Source organism: Mesitornis unicolor, unplaced genomic scaffold (genome assembly GCF_000695765.1).
Source record: "Mesitornis unicolor isolate BGI_N332 unplaced genomic scaffold, ASM69576v1 scaffold15760, whole genome shotgun sequence".
Classification (NCBI taxonomy): domain Eukaryota; kingdom Metazoa; phylum Chordata; class Aves; order Mesitornithiformes; family Mesitornithidae; genus Mesitornis; species Mesitornis unicolor.
The window spans coordinates 65,239-82,652 of NW_010156369.1; the positions used below are offsets into that span (position 1 = coordinate 65,239).

At 37.0% G+C, this 17,414-nt stretch overlaps 1 protein-coding gene across 1 annotated transcript in view; it reads left to right on the forward strand.

The window, feature by feature from the left end:
- Positions 1-13,236, forward strand: part of LOC104545391 (cAMP-dependent protein kinase type II-beta regulatory subunit-like) — a 33,311-nt gene extending 20,075 nt beyond the window's left edge. Inside the window, exons 9-15 of the mRNA XM_010190559.1 lie at positions 5,893-5,999; positions 8,083-8,236; positions 9,574-9,675; positions 10,244-10,318; positions 11,103-11,168; positions 11,330-11,468; positions 12,961-13,236. Coding sequence (XP_010188861.1) covers positions 5,893-5,999; positions 8,083-8,236; positions 9,574-9,675; positions 10,244-10,318; positions 11,103-11,168; positions 11,330-11,468; positions 12,961-13,094 — 777 coding nt within the window. The 3' untranslated portion in view covers positions 13,095-13,236. The remainder of the gene's footprint in view (positions 1-5,892; positions 6,000-8,082; positions 8,237-9,573; positions 9,676-10,243; positions 10,319-11,102; positions 11,169-11,329; positions 11,469-12,960) is intronic.
- Positions 13,237-17,414: the final 4,178 nt, after the last annotated feature.

Consider the following 17,414-nt stretch of genomic DNA (forward strand, 5'->3'; position numbering starts at 1 on the left):
TAGTCAAGTGTTTACATTATTATTTCACTTAATACAGATACTGTAAAAATCCCACAGATCATTTTGTTCTGTGCAGATAATTTCCTTCTGTTGCCTATAAAAAAGATTATGGGCTCTTAAGAAAGCTTAATTGCTGCGAATGAGTGATCTGGATCAGACAAAGTTGATAATGCTACCAAAAAACACACGGCTGTTTAAGGGAAATGCGAGCGTATCAATCGAAACATGCATACAGAGGCTGGGATGACTCGCAGTGCACCAAATGCTTTCTCAAGAGAATTGATTCAGTGCCGTCAGGGGAGGGAGCATGGGGGAATGGAAAATAATTATGTAGAGCTTTTAAGCATGAGAACAAAAAGTTTTAGATTTTATTCAAGAGGGAGCTAATGGGAAGACCAGCCTGCAGCTCTGTTGGGAAGTCAGGTGCTGTTTCAGGTGAATTCATGCTGCAGGTTTCCAGCTCCTGCTCTTGTCTGCATAAGACTGAGCCCTGACCCTGGATGCCTGTTCCCAGAGGGGCCCTGAAGAGTAGGGAGCCATAGACCCCCAGCTTTACAGAACCCTGGAGTCAGAGCTATAGGAGGGCTTCAGAAGTCTCAGCATATGTGCCAATATGTGTGCATTCTTGAAACACCAAGAATCCTGACACACAAGATTTCCTAACTCCCTCATGCTGTCTGTTTAATGGGTTGTTAATTAGCTGTTCCACTATACCGATTCAAGCTGAAGTCACCCAAACATTTGTCCCTTTTGCTCCTGGGTTATTTTTCAGCATAACTTCAGGGACACAAAGTGGTCTGGGGGCATCTGCTCTGGATGTGAAGTTACTTTATTATTTGTTTTCCTTATTGATGCTGTGTCCTGGCTTCCACTTGGCTGGACCATCGTAACACTAGCCTGCCAATGGCATTTTGGCAGACCCCTCTTGGTTGGTCTCTGAGCATTTCTTTCTTATGAGCCCTGTGATGTAATGGATTATTGTGTGCTCCTAGAATCTGGCATGTTAATTTTGAGCTACTGTTTTTCTGATTCTGCCTTTACATGGTTTCTTGGTAGTATCTGCTTATAGTATCAGTCCTCTGGATGAGATCTGCTTTGCTTTACGGTGCGAACTACATCTCCTTTTTGAAGAGTCATCAGCCACTTGGTCTGCAGGACAGGGATCTGTTGGTTTCCTAACAGCTATATTGTAATGTTGTGTAGACATAAAGCTTTAAACTGTTCCAATGTGGGCACTTCATATAATTCTTCCAAGGAATATTGAGCAAATACCTCCCCAGTTTGTGGAGATCTCCTCAGGATTGTGCTGCTGTCTCAATACCATATCCCCTTGATGTTTTGAACTACTTTTTTTGCTTCTGAATAAGTTATTTGGAATTGCTTAAGTTCCCACAGTCTGTTCCAGGTGTTAGAAGACTTCTTAGCTGAGTCCTCCCCTTGCAGAGCTCTGCAATCCAAAGCCTTGAAATCTGCTCCTGGGATTTCCCAAGTTTACCCACCTTTGCTCGGATGGTCCAGTGGATTGAGAACGTTTCCTTCTGCTTTAAATCCTTCACAGGCAGTGTTTTGGGAAGTTGAGTATGATAATTTTTGTAAAGGAGTTTTTCGTTATAATAACTTTGCTCATAAAAGGCATTGGAAAGCTACTGAGCTCTGCAGATAGCAGGGGTATTAAAATGTAACCTTCTTCAGTCTGGCTTGCTCCTTCTGCGGAGCAAAGATCTGTAGTTCCCTGGGGACTTCTCCCACTCCTCCTTGTTCTGCTGCTAGGCAGTGACTCAAAAGCTTTGCCACCATAGTTTCAGTAATTTAGATGTTCCTGTCCCAGCTCTGTTCCTCACCTCTGCTTCTCAGCCCTTCAGCACAAGCGTGTGTGGTGCCAGCTGCTGCAGTTTGCTTTGTGGTGTATTAGCAAAAAAACCCTCCTTCATCTTGGAGAGAGATAATATCTTCAGCTGCTAAAGTCCCTGGAACAAAAGTCAAGCTGTGTATCTATAGTGTCTCTCACTCCCACTGTTTTCTTTTCTTGCATCGAACTTAAGCCTCTTTCTGCTATAGTTCTCTGTATGAAAAACATTGTTTCAGAGGTCAGTGAGTTAGAGGGGAAGAGACAATGTAAAGTGTTTAATGGCTTTTCCCTGATGGCCTTTCAGCAACGTGCCGAACGCCATTCCTAGATAGGGCACCACTCTGAAATGCAGTGTAACAACATGCCCCAAGGCACCATCAGAACTGCATTCAGTACATGATGCTAAATGGAGTTCACATTTTCCTAAAACTTTATCCCACTGTGTTTTAATTTGAATGGAAGGATAAGATAAGGGTATCATTAAAGCAGAAGGAGAAGTTGCAGTAGTTAAGTGGTGATTTATAGTACTGATCAGCATTTTAATTAAAATCTGAACAGACAAGAACCTTCACGTAAAAGTAAAAAACAGCAGAACCCTTTGGATGGAAGACAAATTGAGAGAGAGGAGAAAAAGATAACCATCAGACTTTGGGACTACTTAGGACTTTATAAACACACACAACGCTGTCTTGAGCCTGCATTTACCTGAATATCAGCTAGGTAAGCTTCTGGAGAAGTATTTATGAATATCAGTATTTCACGTATTGGCTCTGATGGAAAATACAACATGGTATAAAGGAACACTAGCTCTGGTATAGTTCCCTAAGCAGCACTCTATGCTTTAAAGGCCCACTCTTATAAATTCCTTAGTCTGTGAAGTTACTTGAATTATCTTGAAACTTTCTTTAACTTTGTGGATTGCTGAGGATTTGACTAGTCAGTTCTTGTTAGTTCAGCAAGGCACTGATGAGTTAACTCCCTTAAATAAAAAGCACTTCCAAAAAATCACCATTTTAGCTTTTTTTCACCTTTCTGGGGGATTAATCATGTCCCATCTGGTTGCTGTCACGCAATATCAGTTTTAGCTAGTGTGTAACAGTATTGAAAAAGTTACTAGAAGAGAAGAATATGAATCGAAACATGCCTGTGCAACAAGATGGAGGGAAGAGGTTTTGCAGAGCTCTTTGACTGCTTGTCAGGGGACCAGATCAGGAAAGAATCAAGAGAAATTCCAGGAGCAGAACTCTGGATGAGTGAACTGAAAGAGAGAAAGAAGCATTCAGTTTGTTTCCCTCTCCCCACACTATTAATCTAACCTGTCTTAGATTAACCCATTCCTCTTCTGTTAAGAACCTCTTCCTGTTTTTCTTCCCAGAAAACCTCTTCCTATTAGACCATGGTATTATTGATTGTTCTTCTTGATTGTCTGCCACAACACTGCCCAGAAACCTGGTATTACTCTTGTTCTCTCAGGATTGCCATAGTGTGTCAGGCTGCTTGCTCTACATGCATGCATGAAGCATGTTACCATACCCCCTCCTTCACGCTCCAGATGCTGGATGTTACTGACGGTGGAATCAGAAGCTGCAGGCCCTCTTTCTCCTCCACTTTCAATTTGTAAAAGCCACCAAGGAGAAAACAAGATTATGACTTTGGGGGATTATAGGGGATGAGCCCCAAATTGCTATTACCAGACTTTGTCTGTTCAGCCTAGCAACTGTTTTATCACTGGGAGGAATAGCAGCAGCATCAGCTCTTCTAGTGTCCAATGCAGCCTTCTACACTTCATTTTTACAAAACAATTCAGAGAAGTTATTACTTTAGATTTGCCTTTTAAGAGCAAACTTTGCTGAAGCTGATTAACAGGCTACTTGACTTGTCTGTTCTGGGCTAGATATCGTCCATAGGCCAGCAGTTAAAAAAACTGATGAACCTTTTATCAGAGTAACAGGGTTGCTCAAGGGACTGGTACCATCAAGGGTGTGCTGTGCCCTTGCACTCAAAGTTTGAACTCTTTATTTTGCAAAAATCCACAAGCAGTGTTAGATCATCTATTCTGTTTCAGGGAAATTTTATTTTGGAGAGCTTTGCACTGCTAATGCCTGCAGAGAATATTTTAAATAGGTCTTGACCCTTCTCTAAAAGATAATAAATTATACATATTCTTTACAAATATGCAAGAGCAATTTCTGGGCATGTTTCCACTCATGCTCCTGGGGAATTATTATAAAAAAGCTCAAATATTGATTAATCAATTAGAATTGATTAGCTCAAAGGAAGATGAAAGAAAGCATAATGCAACTGTATTTTATGAATAGTGGACTCTTATACTTAGGGCCAAAGCATTCCCCAGAGCAATGGGGAAGAACTGTTCACTAAGGCATGTAGCAATAGGACGAGGGGTAATGGTTTTAAACTAGAAGAGCGTAGATTTAGGTTGGATATTAGGAAGAAGTTCTTCACTATGAGGGTGGTAGATCACTGGAACAGGTTGCCCAGAGAGGTGGTGGAGGCCCCATCCCTGGAGATGTTCAAGGTCAGGCTTGATGGGGCTCTGAGCAACGTGATCTGTCGCTGCTTACTGCAGGGGGTTGGACCAGATGACCTTTAAAGGTCCCTTCCAACCCATCACATTCTATGTGAATGAAACGTGCTACTAACAGAAGAGTCTCCTAATGCTTTTATGTTCTTACAACTTTTGGTGAATTAACAGGAATACGTATATGAAAGAGAGAGCTCAGAATGCCTGAACATGTTAATACTCTGCTCTCCTAGATGGCACAAAACTCTTTGCAAACTAATGGCTTCCCAAACAAATAGTACTGCACTTAATCCTCTTTTTTCCTTAAGGCAAAATTAAAGCTTATATGAGATCTAGCAAACAAGCATTCTCTCTACCTTGCCTATAATCAGTTATTGAAGATATTCTGCAAAAGAACAACCCATTGTGAGGTACCTTCAGCTTAAGAATTTTGGAAATTATTGCAACTCTGAATTATTTCTGCCCTTTTTTTTTTCTTTTAGCAAACTGCTAAAATGTCGGCCAACTTACTCAGAATGGCTAGTTACAAAATTTAAAGAGTGTTACTGAGCCTGATTGATGAGTATTTGCATACTTGAGAGGCAGAATACTGTAACATATAACTAGGTGGAGGAGAGTTAAGGTAAATTCTCAAGGAAAATATTACTACTTGGAAATACTGATTATACATAGAAATATAAATTAGATTATTTAATAGTGAAGAAATAAATGCCTTTTGATTAGTTTACAAGTGAGTATTACACAAGGGAGCTAAACATTTTGAATTGGATCAATAGTACTGCTAACATTTATATCAGCGTTCTAGGGCAGTATATGTACATGGTTTTGTTCTGAAAAACAAATGCTTGAGACTTGAATTCTGTCATTTGCTCTTCCTTCTCCAAGGTCCTGGCATGTTGATTAAGAACTCCCTTTCTTCCTGTGGTTTCCCTGCCCGCGTTTTGCTGACTTTCACACTCTCTCTCTCTCTCTCTCTCTCTCTCTCACCCTCTCCCTCACCCTCTCCCCTCTCTCTTTTTCTTTTTCCTTTTTTCTTCCTGTTCTGGTATTGTCTGCTTCATTACCATCTTAATGTCATGCTGAACATTAATTCCTTGATATTTCAATGAGGATGTTGGCCAACAGGATGCTGTTTTAACTTGGGCTCATCTTAGCAAAATGGTTGTAGGAGTAAAGAATGAAGTGGTTTGTGACCTTGGTTTAGGCCAATGCAAGAAGTGTGTAATGTTATGCAGTTGTGAAGGTTGAAATTCTGTCTTTAGATGCTCATGAGCAATTTATACTGCAGACAAGATCTATGTAATCATTGGCAGGGACAAGAAGGGAACACTGGAAGATGAAAAAGCTAGCACTTTTTGACTGATCCACACATTTCTGTAGCATGAACGTTTTTATGTCTCTAAGGTTTTATCTGCATATTTGGGAGGCTGAACAGTTAATTTGAAGAGTAAAATTTTTTAAAATAGATTATAAATTCCTGTCTTTGTGTCCTTTTAAATAGGAACAGATGTCTCAGGTGTTGGATGCAATGTTCGAAAAGCAGGTTGAAGGAGGGGAACATGTCATTGATCAAGGGGATGATGGTGACAACTTCTACGTCATTGACAGGTGAGTCGTTGTATCTCATTGTAGCACAAAGTATTATGCAAAAGACCATTGAAAAAAATCTATTTTTCTAGGCACTTGTATTTAACTTTTACATATGTTTGCATAGGAGAAATTAAAAAGAATACACATTAACCAGTACAGCTCTGTATGAGCTGCAGAGAGTGGTTTCTGAAAGGAGGCAGGTTTTTCATATGGAAATATCTCCCCATCCTTTTTATGTATTGCTAGATCCCAAAGGCCGTTGTTTTGGGGTTTTTTAACATGGAAAGAGATCTAATACAGAACACAATGGGAAAAGTTTTACAGCTCAATATTTGAAATCTTACTGCATTTCAATACTATCTGTAGACTTTCTCATTCATGTGAATATTATCAGACCTTCAGTAACTAAGCCGCTACTCTTCATTTGCAGATCCGTACGGGAAAAAGTGGGTAACTAAGTAAAATCCTAGATACTGTTGAATCCACTGAGTTAGGAAGAGTGTTTATTTTGGGATCCTTCACTAGTCCATTTGCCTTTAGTTTTAGGCTAATACAGTGATTTCTGATAGTGTTTGAAAGGAATATTATGCTTGAACTCTGAAAGAAATGTGAAGGTTTTTGGTCAGTGTAGATCAGTATAATCTGCCAGTCAAAAGAGGTGAGTATCCTGCTGTATTTAGCATTGGTGCAGCCTCACCTTGAATATTGCGTGCAGTGCTGGGCCCCACAATTTAAGAAGGATGTGGAGGTACTTGAATGCTTCCAGAGGAGGACAGCAAAGCTGGTGGAAAGGGCTGGCAGGAATGTCCTGTGAGGAGCAGCTAAGGACTTTGGGCTTGTCTAGTTTGGAGGAAAAAAGGCTGAGGGGCGACGTCTTTGCTCTCTGCAGCTTCCTGAGATGGGGATGTGGAGAGGGAGGTGCTGATCTCTTCTCCCTGGTATCCAGTGATAAGATGTGTAGGAATGGTTCAAAGGTGCCTCAGGCAAGGTTTAGACTGGACATCAGGAAGCATTTCTTTACTGAGAAGGTGGTCAAACACTGGAACAGGCTTCCTGAAGAGGTGGTGGATGCCCCAGGCCTGTCAGTGTTATAGAGGTGTTTGGACAATGCCCTTAACATGCTTTAACTTTTGTCCAGCCCTGAGTTGGTCAGGCAGTTGGACTGGATGATTGCTGTAGTCCCTTCCAACTGAAATATTATATCAGAAGATTGTGAAGTGTGTTGGGATTCTTCACTGAAGAGTCAATGTTTTTCAGCTTTTTGAGGTTACAGTTTGTCATCTCTTATTGAAAAAGCTGCAGGGACTTGACAGTATTCTGTCAGCCTTGCATTTTTTAGATGCAGTGAATCACTTTTACTTCCCTTATCAATTAAATCATTGTACAGATTTTTGCATTACATTCACATGATTTATCAACACTACCATACAAATATTAAGCAATGAACAAAATGATGGCACAGCATCAATGGGGATGGCTGTGTCATATTTTACAAGAGACCAGATTTTACTGCATTCCCAAAGCAAAAAAAGAGTTACTAATTTAATTATGGGGAGAAGAAATCCACAATATATTAGATAAATACATACATTTATTTCATAATCTTATGTTGCTTTTTGTATACATTCCTTCTGTTTTCTGCATCTCCTCTATTTATAACATCATCAATTACTACTTACAAGTTATTTAACACTTGAAATATTTTTGTTATTATTTCAGTGATCATATCACAGCAATTTTTGCAAAGTCTTGTTATATTTGCATTTAGTGTGTTAAAAGTGAAATTAAGAAACATATTAAGTTAGATCATAATTTTTAATAAGTTCTGGTGATCAATATCACTGTACATTCAGTCTATCTTTAAACTGAGTTAATGTAAAACCTAATAACCCTATCCTTCCCTTTAAAAAGGAACTACATCTATTATTTATGCAAATGATTGAGCTGTATCTGCAAGGTGTTCAATATCATTTAAACAAATGAATGTATATTTAAAATCCTTTATCTTTGGAATTCATGGTATTAAAAAATGTAGTGAAAAGCTGCTTAGCAAAGACCAGTACTGGATTCTACTCACTGTATTTATGTATTTTATTAACAGAGGTACATATGATATTTATGTAAAATGTGATGGTGTTGGGAGGTGTGTTGGAACCTATGATAACCGAGGGAGTTTTGGCGAGTTGGCCTTAATGTACAATACACCCAGAGCAGCTACAATTATAGCTACCTCGCCTGGTGCCATCTGGGGTTTGGTAAGTGAAATACTTGTTTTAAGATATTATTTGTTTTAATTATTTTACATAAATTGCACTGGTATGCTATATCAACATTAAAAAATTAAATATAATTTTGGAAAGTTTAATTTTAAAACTTGTGAGAAATCCCAACACAATACTGTATTTTTCCAGAACCTGCAGAAGGAAACCTGAGGCTTAAGAAAACACAGAGTTTTTAAACAAATAATTCTATTTTAATGGTAATTTCCCAAATTGCAAACCACTTGACTATTACTTAGACACATATATAAAATGTTTTCCCACGTCTTGATAGGAAATGCTTTTCATTCCAGAGTAAAATTCAGATATGAGTTTATTTATCAGTGTTATACTGGCTGGATCTTTGATAACAGTAATGTAATTTACCAAAAGAGTACAACTGGGACAGCTGTCTTCTTCAAGATGTACATATCAGTCTAGTGACTGATCCCAATATAACATTTTCCTGTTGAAATGAAACACATGTTTTTCACCAAATTAATCCATGACTTTTGGGATCATGGCAGTGTTTTGGACACTGTAAGGATGCCTTTAAATTGGATTGGGTTGTACTGGCCAGCAAGTCCCATCTGTAGCAAGGAAGACTTGCAAAGCATTTCATGTCTGTCTGTCACCAGGACACAGTCATATGAAGTTAAGAGAAGAAAACAGCATATGTGTAGTTATTCCATCTGTCTGCTTCACTTGGATTGCCAAATACTGCGGAATGTCCAGTTAGCTGTTTAGAGCAGCAATGAGTCTAGTTCTGCTGAAATGGCAGAAAGTGGACTGAGACCTAAGACCTAGACACATGTATTTTTGTTTTATTTGTATAATAATATAAAAAACTTTTTGAGTACATATCAATATGTATCGGACCTCAGGATCATGAATAGACTTTGTAAATTAAATATTTAAATATTGAAGATTTAAAAAATATTTTAAATTACCCACTCAGTGTTCACTTGTAGTCAACCTGTTTAAGGTAAACTCTCTACTTTCTATATGTGAACTCTCTATGTGTGCTCTGCCAAAGGGCAGAGCTTTTCACAATATGAATCAGATCGGGAGCTTGATGTTAGGAGCTCTTGATTGACCTCTAGAGGAATCTTTCTCAATTGACTGTGTGGGGAGAGTGAGTTTGAATTACTAAAAGTCTAGGTGATCCTGCTCTGGCAGGGGGTTTGGACTGGATGATCTTTCTCTTCCAACTTCTAATATTCTGTGATTCTGTGAACTGGGTCATTGGAACATCAGCCTTTTCTGAAGTATTTTCTACCACACACGTATTTTCTGTTAATAAATTCCTTTTTTTTTCTCTCTTGTGTTTACAGGACAGGGTAACGTTCCGAAGAATCATTGTGAAAAATAATGCCAAAAAGAGAAGAATGTATGAAAATTTTATTGAGTCATTGCCATTCCTTAAATCTTTAGAAGTAAGATTCTTGCTGCATTATTTCATCAGAGGCACCTAATAAGATTCTGCTTTTGCAGAGTTTAAATTTGGAATTAAAGTTTTCTCCACAGTAAAATTTTGCATACTTTTGTTTTGGTGAAAGACCACATTGTTGATATTTCTAAAGTTCCAGGATAAATAACTATTGTTAATACTGTAATTTTTACAAAATTATTTTTTTACCTTTATCTTATTTTTTTAAGTTTAATTTTACTATATATGAAACAATTACTTAGGGAATTTTAAAATATTTTCATTTAACAGCTATATTTTTACATGCATACTTTCTGAAAATGATTTTTCAAGATTGGGATATATAGACTTCTTACAAAAATGGAAGCTCTGTCAAAACATGTAGCTGTTAAGACTATAATATACCCTCTGGAATACTATTCAGCAGTTCTTCCTTTATGAAATTATTATCAAAACAGGAAAATAAATATACACTAGTCTGTGCAAAGATTCATGAAAAGAAACGTGAAGCAGCTTTCTAAATATAATATTGTAATGTTAACCAAATATTTCTTACTTTTTTTTTTTAAATTAAGGTATCGGAGCGTTTAAAAGTGGTTGATGTGATTGGCACCAAAGTGTACAAAGATGGAGAACAAATAATTGCTCAGGTACAGTTTATTTCTAGTTTGTTTTTCTTTTCCAATAGGTATTAATTATCATGTTATCTATAGACAGTACATGCTTTTAAACTAGCTTTTTCTTTGTCAAACAAAACAAAAACAATGACTCTTGTATCTAAAAGAGGTGATTATTTTGTTTCAGAAGGTAAGTTTTCACTTACAGTACTTTGAAAAACATCCCTCTTTGTTGGTATGAATAAAGGAGTCAACGTTTTTAGTATATTTAGGAATTCAAACTATATGAAAGAATGATTGCTTGCAATAAGGAGCACTAAAGACTTACCTTCTTTTTGTTGTTAAAACACGTGAATCTTTTGAAAAAGTATGCAGAAGTAAACTCTTCAGGGCAGACAACTGAGATTGTCTTGCCCAAAATTAGTTATTGGATATCAGGTGGCCCTTGGAAGCTTTTTATATTGGAAACACTGTAAGGGAAATAATTTGGAAAGCATACGAAGGTGGAGAAACAGAAGGAAGGATCCTAAAATCTTTCATGACCTTGTTTTTCTCTGCTTTTTGTATAAGGCAGTGTCAGCTATGTCTTGTCATGAAAAAGCCCTGCTGTCAGTTCTGTACAGATGTTTTGTTTATTATATATTTATTTGATTATATATTGAGATGTGCTTTGAGTATGGTTTTCACATTAAAAATTATTTATTTTGCAACAGGTATCAAAAGGATGAGCTTCAAGGCACTGCCTGCAAATATTTTAATGTTACCATGAAACTAAAAAGGAAAATTTTCCCATTTCCTTTATTTTTTTCTTCTACAGGGTGACTTGGCTGATTCTTTCTTCATTGTGGAATCCGGAGAAGTAAGGATTATAATGACAAGGAAGGTAAAGATCCCTAAAATAGCAAATTTTTTTATTTAAATTTTGACATATTCTAAATGTAAAACAGTAATGCTAACATAGTTACTGATTTTACTTATACAATCTTTAGTTCATAAAATCTCTCATTCTCTCTCTCCCTTTCTCTTTTTTATCTGATATTTCAGGGTAAACAAGATGTAGAAGAAAATGGAGCAGTTGAAATAGCTCGATGCTCAAGAGGACAGTATTTTGGAGAACTTGCTCTTGTAACTAACAAACCACGAGCCGCTTCTGCATTTGCTCTTGGCACGGTCAAATGTTTAGGTACTGTTCAATAATATTTTATGTCTAATATAAAATGATACATAGTCTATCTGGTTGGTTTTATTGTGAACTCTGTCTTTCTCCAGAATATAAGATTTAAGTACATTTACCCAAATAAGACTGTTTAAGTACATAATTTATTACTGTGCATTCCTATTTACATTATTTATCTGCAAAAATTATTTGCAATTGATAACTGGTATTAAACACACATTCTCCAATGTATTTCTGATCACATGGAAGTAAAAATTGTTTCAGAACAGTACAGTGAGTATTGCTGCAAACCATTTATAGCTATCAGGTAAATGTCTAATACTCTGTGGAAATGTAAAGTATTTCTTTTCTCAGTACACTGACTCTCATCCAAGAAATAACTGTGGTAAAAATCCTGTCCTGTTTCATCACCATGGCTTAAGCTTTAACAAATTCTTTGTCTTCACCAGCTGTTAATTTAATCCTAGCCTCAGGCACAAGAAAAGCAAAGGCTGTCTATGAGCACAGCTCATAGACAACCCTTCATTGCTTTTCATTATCTAATGTTTAGCTCCTAAATATTTGCATCTAATTATGGGAAAACCACAAACTGTAAAAACAAATTTGGCATTCTTGAATTACAATTTGATTACCAAGCCAGTAACCAAAAAGTTTATCGCTTACTTATTAAGGTATTATTTTTTAAAATCCTTATCTCCAAACACACAGAGGCGATCAGGCAGTAAAGATCAAAGATGACAAAGAGGGGAAAGAATAAGAGGCAGTGGTGCAGTAGGGTGTCATTACCCAGTATGGGTGAGTCACTGACATCTCTGGCACTTCCCAGATAGCAGAGTTCCTGAACTTTTCTCAAGAGCCAAGAGACTACAGGCCACCAGGTTGCAAGCTGGTTGAAGTATGAAGTTTCCTCCCTGGCCTATTGGCTAGAACTATAGAAGATAACATTATGTTATCAGGTAAAGAAAATATTCTGGTTGGCTACACATTGGCATTACATGTGAATTACTGTCTCCAACTTTTTGTATGTTTGCTGGTAAATAATTATCCATTACAATTCCCACTGTGGGTGAAAGCAAGTAAAAATAGCAAGAAATATGCTAAGCTAGACCCCAAATACAGCCAACAACATCAGCAAAGGATGTGATCTTTTGAAATCTAAAGGGTCTTAAAACTGCATTCGGTGGAGGAATCCAGGTCCCTCCAGACTCCTTCAGCAGCTCTTGGGTGACATAAATCTTAATATGAAAATATTTTCAAAATAAGAAATGCAGCAAGTTCTGAGTTTATTGATGAAGTTTCAAAACAGCAGTGTGTTAGTTAATCTTGGTTTTGCTATGGTAAGTGGTTCTCTTCTGTGCAAATAAAGTATGTGCCTCAGTAGTATCTCTCCAGTTTATCAGTTAAAATTTTACATTGGGATGTCATAAACACCAAGATTAGTGTCTGCAACTGATGAGCATGTTATATTTTTTCCTCTTTCTCTCCCCTTTTATCCTAGTTATGGATGTGCAGGCATTTGAAAGGCTTTTGGGACCTTGTAAGGAAATTCTGAAAAGAAACATTGCAAACTATGAAGAGCAGCTAGTTGCTCTGTTTGGATCAAACATGGACATTGCTGATACCAGTGCATGAACTAAACATCGGACCAGCGAGATCTGTTACGAAGAACATAGCACAGTAGTGGTTAGTCCACTAAGAAATTGTCTCTCTTCCTATAGATGCCAAGCATTTTTTGTGATTTTAAGAGTGGGTTTGGGGGGTATTTTTTTGATTTATTACAGTGGAAATACTAGTAAACAATACAGGAATTTAATAAGTTGTGGACTTGATTTTTGAAAGTGCTTAGCACTGATGGTTCCATCTGGCATTAAGACAACCCATCTTAGCACAGTACCTTTGAAAATCAAGTCCTTTAACACAGCATTTCCTTAGAGAGTAGATTTCAAAAAACCTACATGCGATGAATTTGTTAAACCAGCTTTTGTTCTTCAAAAAGGTTACAACTTTTCTGGAAAGACTGTTAGTTTGAATGTGATATGTTGAAAGTATTAGTGCACACAAAGTGTTCATATGTATTAATACAGAAGATATACAGTAGATATTACTTTCTAACTATTACAGTTGTCATGATTTTATGTTGCATTTATCACAGATGTAGTGAATCACAAGACTAATCGTAATATAAAGCATGACAATGCATTTTGTGTAACGCTCATGACCCAAATCTGATTTTTAACATTTTGTAATTTGTTTTAAAGTCCTCTTTGTTTAATATGTCATGTTTTGGCACGACATTGTAATATCTTATGCAATTCAGAGGACTTGTATATTTTTGCAATAAACTGCATTTTTTTATTAGTTATATGTATTCTGTACAGTCTAGAGTGAGGACAGCTGACAAATTAACCTTAATGCTTACAAAGCAAAGGCATAGGTCATTGTCATGTTCTGCCTGATCATACATAGCCTAAATTGTTTTCCTTCTCCCTTGTTTTATATTTATGCATTTTGTCTTCTCTTTCTAAGCTTGTTCTCTAGTTGTTTTTTTGTAGGTCTCACCGTTTTTATCTGTTAAAATTTTTACCTATTTCAAATGAAGTGATCTCTGTATATCTCTCTTCTTGCAGTCTAATCTTAGCTTTCAAAGACCAGATTCAATTACTGAAGTGATTGATACTGAAAGCCATGCTAAACTAAGCTTGTCCTTGAAAAATCCTTATCAGAAAGTACAAAAATACTTTTGATTTGAAACATCAGTACTTCAAGAAGCTTTGCTCAAGTCTGGAAAGTATGTCGTCATCAAAGCGAACATGTTCTGCTTTCAAAAACCTGCAGGTCATCATAAAATAAAATCTTTTTACCCATAATAGCATGGGATACCTTCTGAGACTGAGGAGAGAGAACATCATCTTAATTAGGAGCACAGGGCTCATTGCTTACAAGGGTCTGTGACTGGAAATTTCAGGCACAGTCCAATTTTAATATTGCTTACTGACCTGTCTGTTGATTTACATGGAAAGCTAGTGCACATAATGGCGACTGGCAAGTAGTTCTGCCAAAATGATGCTACAAGAATTGTAGGAAGGCTGCTTGTGCCCGTTTTCAAACACCTGAATTACAACATCTTTCTTTCTTAGATAGTGACTTTTCTAATGCCATATATTTGTTGATGTAATTATTATCCTATAGTTAGTGGTACGTTCTGACAATTTATATAATCATACCTGTATATGAAATTATGATTATATACTGTGATAACAATATATAATTTATATCATACAGTATGGTATAAATTATAAGTCAGATTCATAACAAAATACAATCTGAGCAAAATTTACAAATGTCATTTTTTTAAATCTAGAAACCTGGTAAGAATAATTGCACATATGATAACTTGCCTTTGTACTTTTGATTTATGGAAAAAAGAGAAGCCAGTTAAACTAGAAGGAAGTATCAGGTAACCAAAATCTACACTCTTGTCATTCTGTATGCTTAATCTCTAAAAGCTACCTGTATTTTGCACTAGCTTGATGTGATTAAGAAAAATTGCTAGAAATAACTTGTATGGCAGTAAACTACAGTCAAGGCCATAAATGCCAGTCACAATATTTTCAATATTGTTGGTTATATTTAAAGTTTCCTTACAATAAACAACACTTTTATATAAAAATCTATGTTTATTGATATTATTGTGTTTTAATTCCATTATCATAAATTTACAAGTGACCTATCTATATTCATTTAGTAAAACATTCATAATTTTTAACACTATAATGTTGATTTTCAAAAATTATGTTATGCAGATGCTCTGTCTACTCAGACAGCATGTTGACGTGGCAATTGCCGTAGCTACTTTGTTTGTAGTTTTTAGCTGGGAAAAAGCTGTGAAGTGACAAATTTAAGATAATCAGAGACTTTGCATTTTCTGAGTCCCAAAGTACAGCTTCATTTTGCGGCAGCTTTATGGTGTTGCTCTTGGGCCTGGGTGATGTCGGGAATTGTCTTTGTTGGTGAATTCAGGGGGGTTAACCAAGAGTAACAAATTGTCACTCTGTAAGTTGGGGGATTGGACTAGATGATCTTTTGAGGTCCCTTCCAATCCCTAACGTTCTGTGATTCTGTGAAGTTCCATCCAAATCATCATATCCTTCATCAGTCAGCACTTGGGATTTCTCCTGGATCTGTTCATAGGTACAATTCACACGTGCCAGTCTTCATGTCATAAATGTGGCGAGTGTTCATCCTAAGAAGGAAATCATACCAAATCACTGATTTTTTAATGGCCTTTCAAAAAAGTAGATAATTCTAATAATTTTAAACAATACTATGTCATGTTTACCTTATGAGAGTGTCTATGTTCATACTTAGATTACCTGATTCTGCTGTTACTAAGGATTTTATCGTCCTTGTTTGTGGTCAGTTGGCTAAAGGAATGGGACTTTGGCAATTACTTGGCATGTACGCGTTCCTTTGTTTCTCTCCCTTTCCCCAACTTCAACAGCAATTTTCAATTCTGCAGATGATTTAAATAAATTCAACAGATAGGTAAGTACTAAAGAGGGGGAGGAGGAAATAAATGCATCAGTTAGTTTGTTGAAAACATGCCCCACTGGGTGAGGAGAGAAAAGCCTGAGGGAAATGGCACCAAGCTGTGCCAAGGGAGGTTCAGGTTAGAGATAAGGAGGAAGTTCTTTACTGAGAGGGTTGTCAGAGGCTGGAACAGGCTGCCCAGGGAGGTGGTGGAGTCACCATCCCTGGATGTGTTTAAAGAGCGGGTAGACGAGGTACTTAGGGATATGGTTTAGGGGGTAGACAGGAACGGTTGGACATGATGATCTCAGAGGTCTTTTCCAACCGAGCGATTCTGTGATTCTGTGAAATCTTGTATGAGAAAGAATTTCATGGGCTCACATGTTCCTAAGCAAAATAGAATGCACATGGGAAAAAAAAATGATCACAGTCCTCAGTCAATCACGAGACACAAACCTTGAGGAAAGCAAGCTTCCTTGGTCCTAGTGCTGATGCCATCACTTTTTGTGTTTCATTTGTTTGTGCTTCATGAGATTTCATTCAAGTCGATCTGGAATAAACAGTTCCGAAATAATTCCCTTCTGGATCTCCTGTGTGAGGTCCAGCAGTTACTTGTGGATATCTTGGGGCAAAGCTGTGAAGAGCATTGTGACACCATACACAGCCTAAACCACTGTCGCTCCATCTTCTTTCCTTGTGGTGCTGTTTGTATTCAGTAGACTATTCTGGTCCTTGCTGGAATGGGGGGGTTGATTTGTTTCATTTGAAATGTTTGGTACTTTAAGCTTTCTATAAGGTGTCTCTGGGATCAGTTACATCACAATTTGTGTCATTTTGTAGTTTATGACACTTTCTGCAACAGACATGGTTATTGTTTTTCAGTATCAAGAGTTCCCAGATGTGCAAAATCAGTATGTGCTGGTCATTTTTCAGAGACCTGGCACATCAAATTCATAGTTGTCTTTTTTCAGATGCTTTCTGCATGTGATATTTTTTTTGCTGAACAAAGTACTTTGCTGAAAGTCAGTTTGCCACAGCATGGACATTCTTATGTGCTTTTGCTAAAGTTTTATTTTTAAATCTTTTTTTTTATACATTCATACATGTGATGGTTATAGGTGTGTAATTTTTTTGAGTTTTAAGATACTTTCCTGTGTCTGTAGTCCTCTTTGTATGCTGAGTATGTACAGATTTGTGCTGTTGAATGTCTTAGAAAATTTAGGATAATTTTCAAATCATTCTGAGAGCTGGATTTCCTTCAGGTATATACCAGACGGTTTCCAAGTTCTTAATCTACTTTTTGGTTCAGAAAAATGCTTAACGGGCTTGACACTCACTTTGTGGGCTGAAGGGAAGCTCAATCATAGAACAGTTTGGGTTGGAAGGGACCTTCAACCTCATCCAGTCCAACCCCTGCCATGG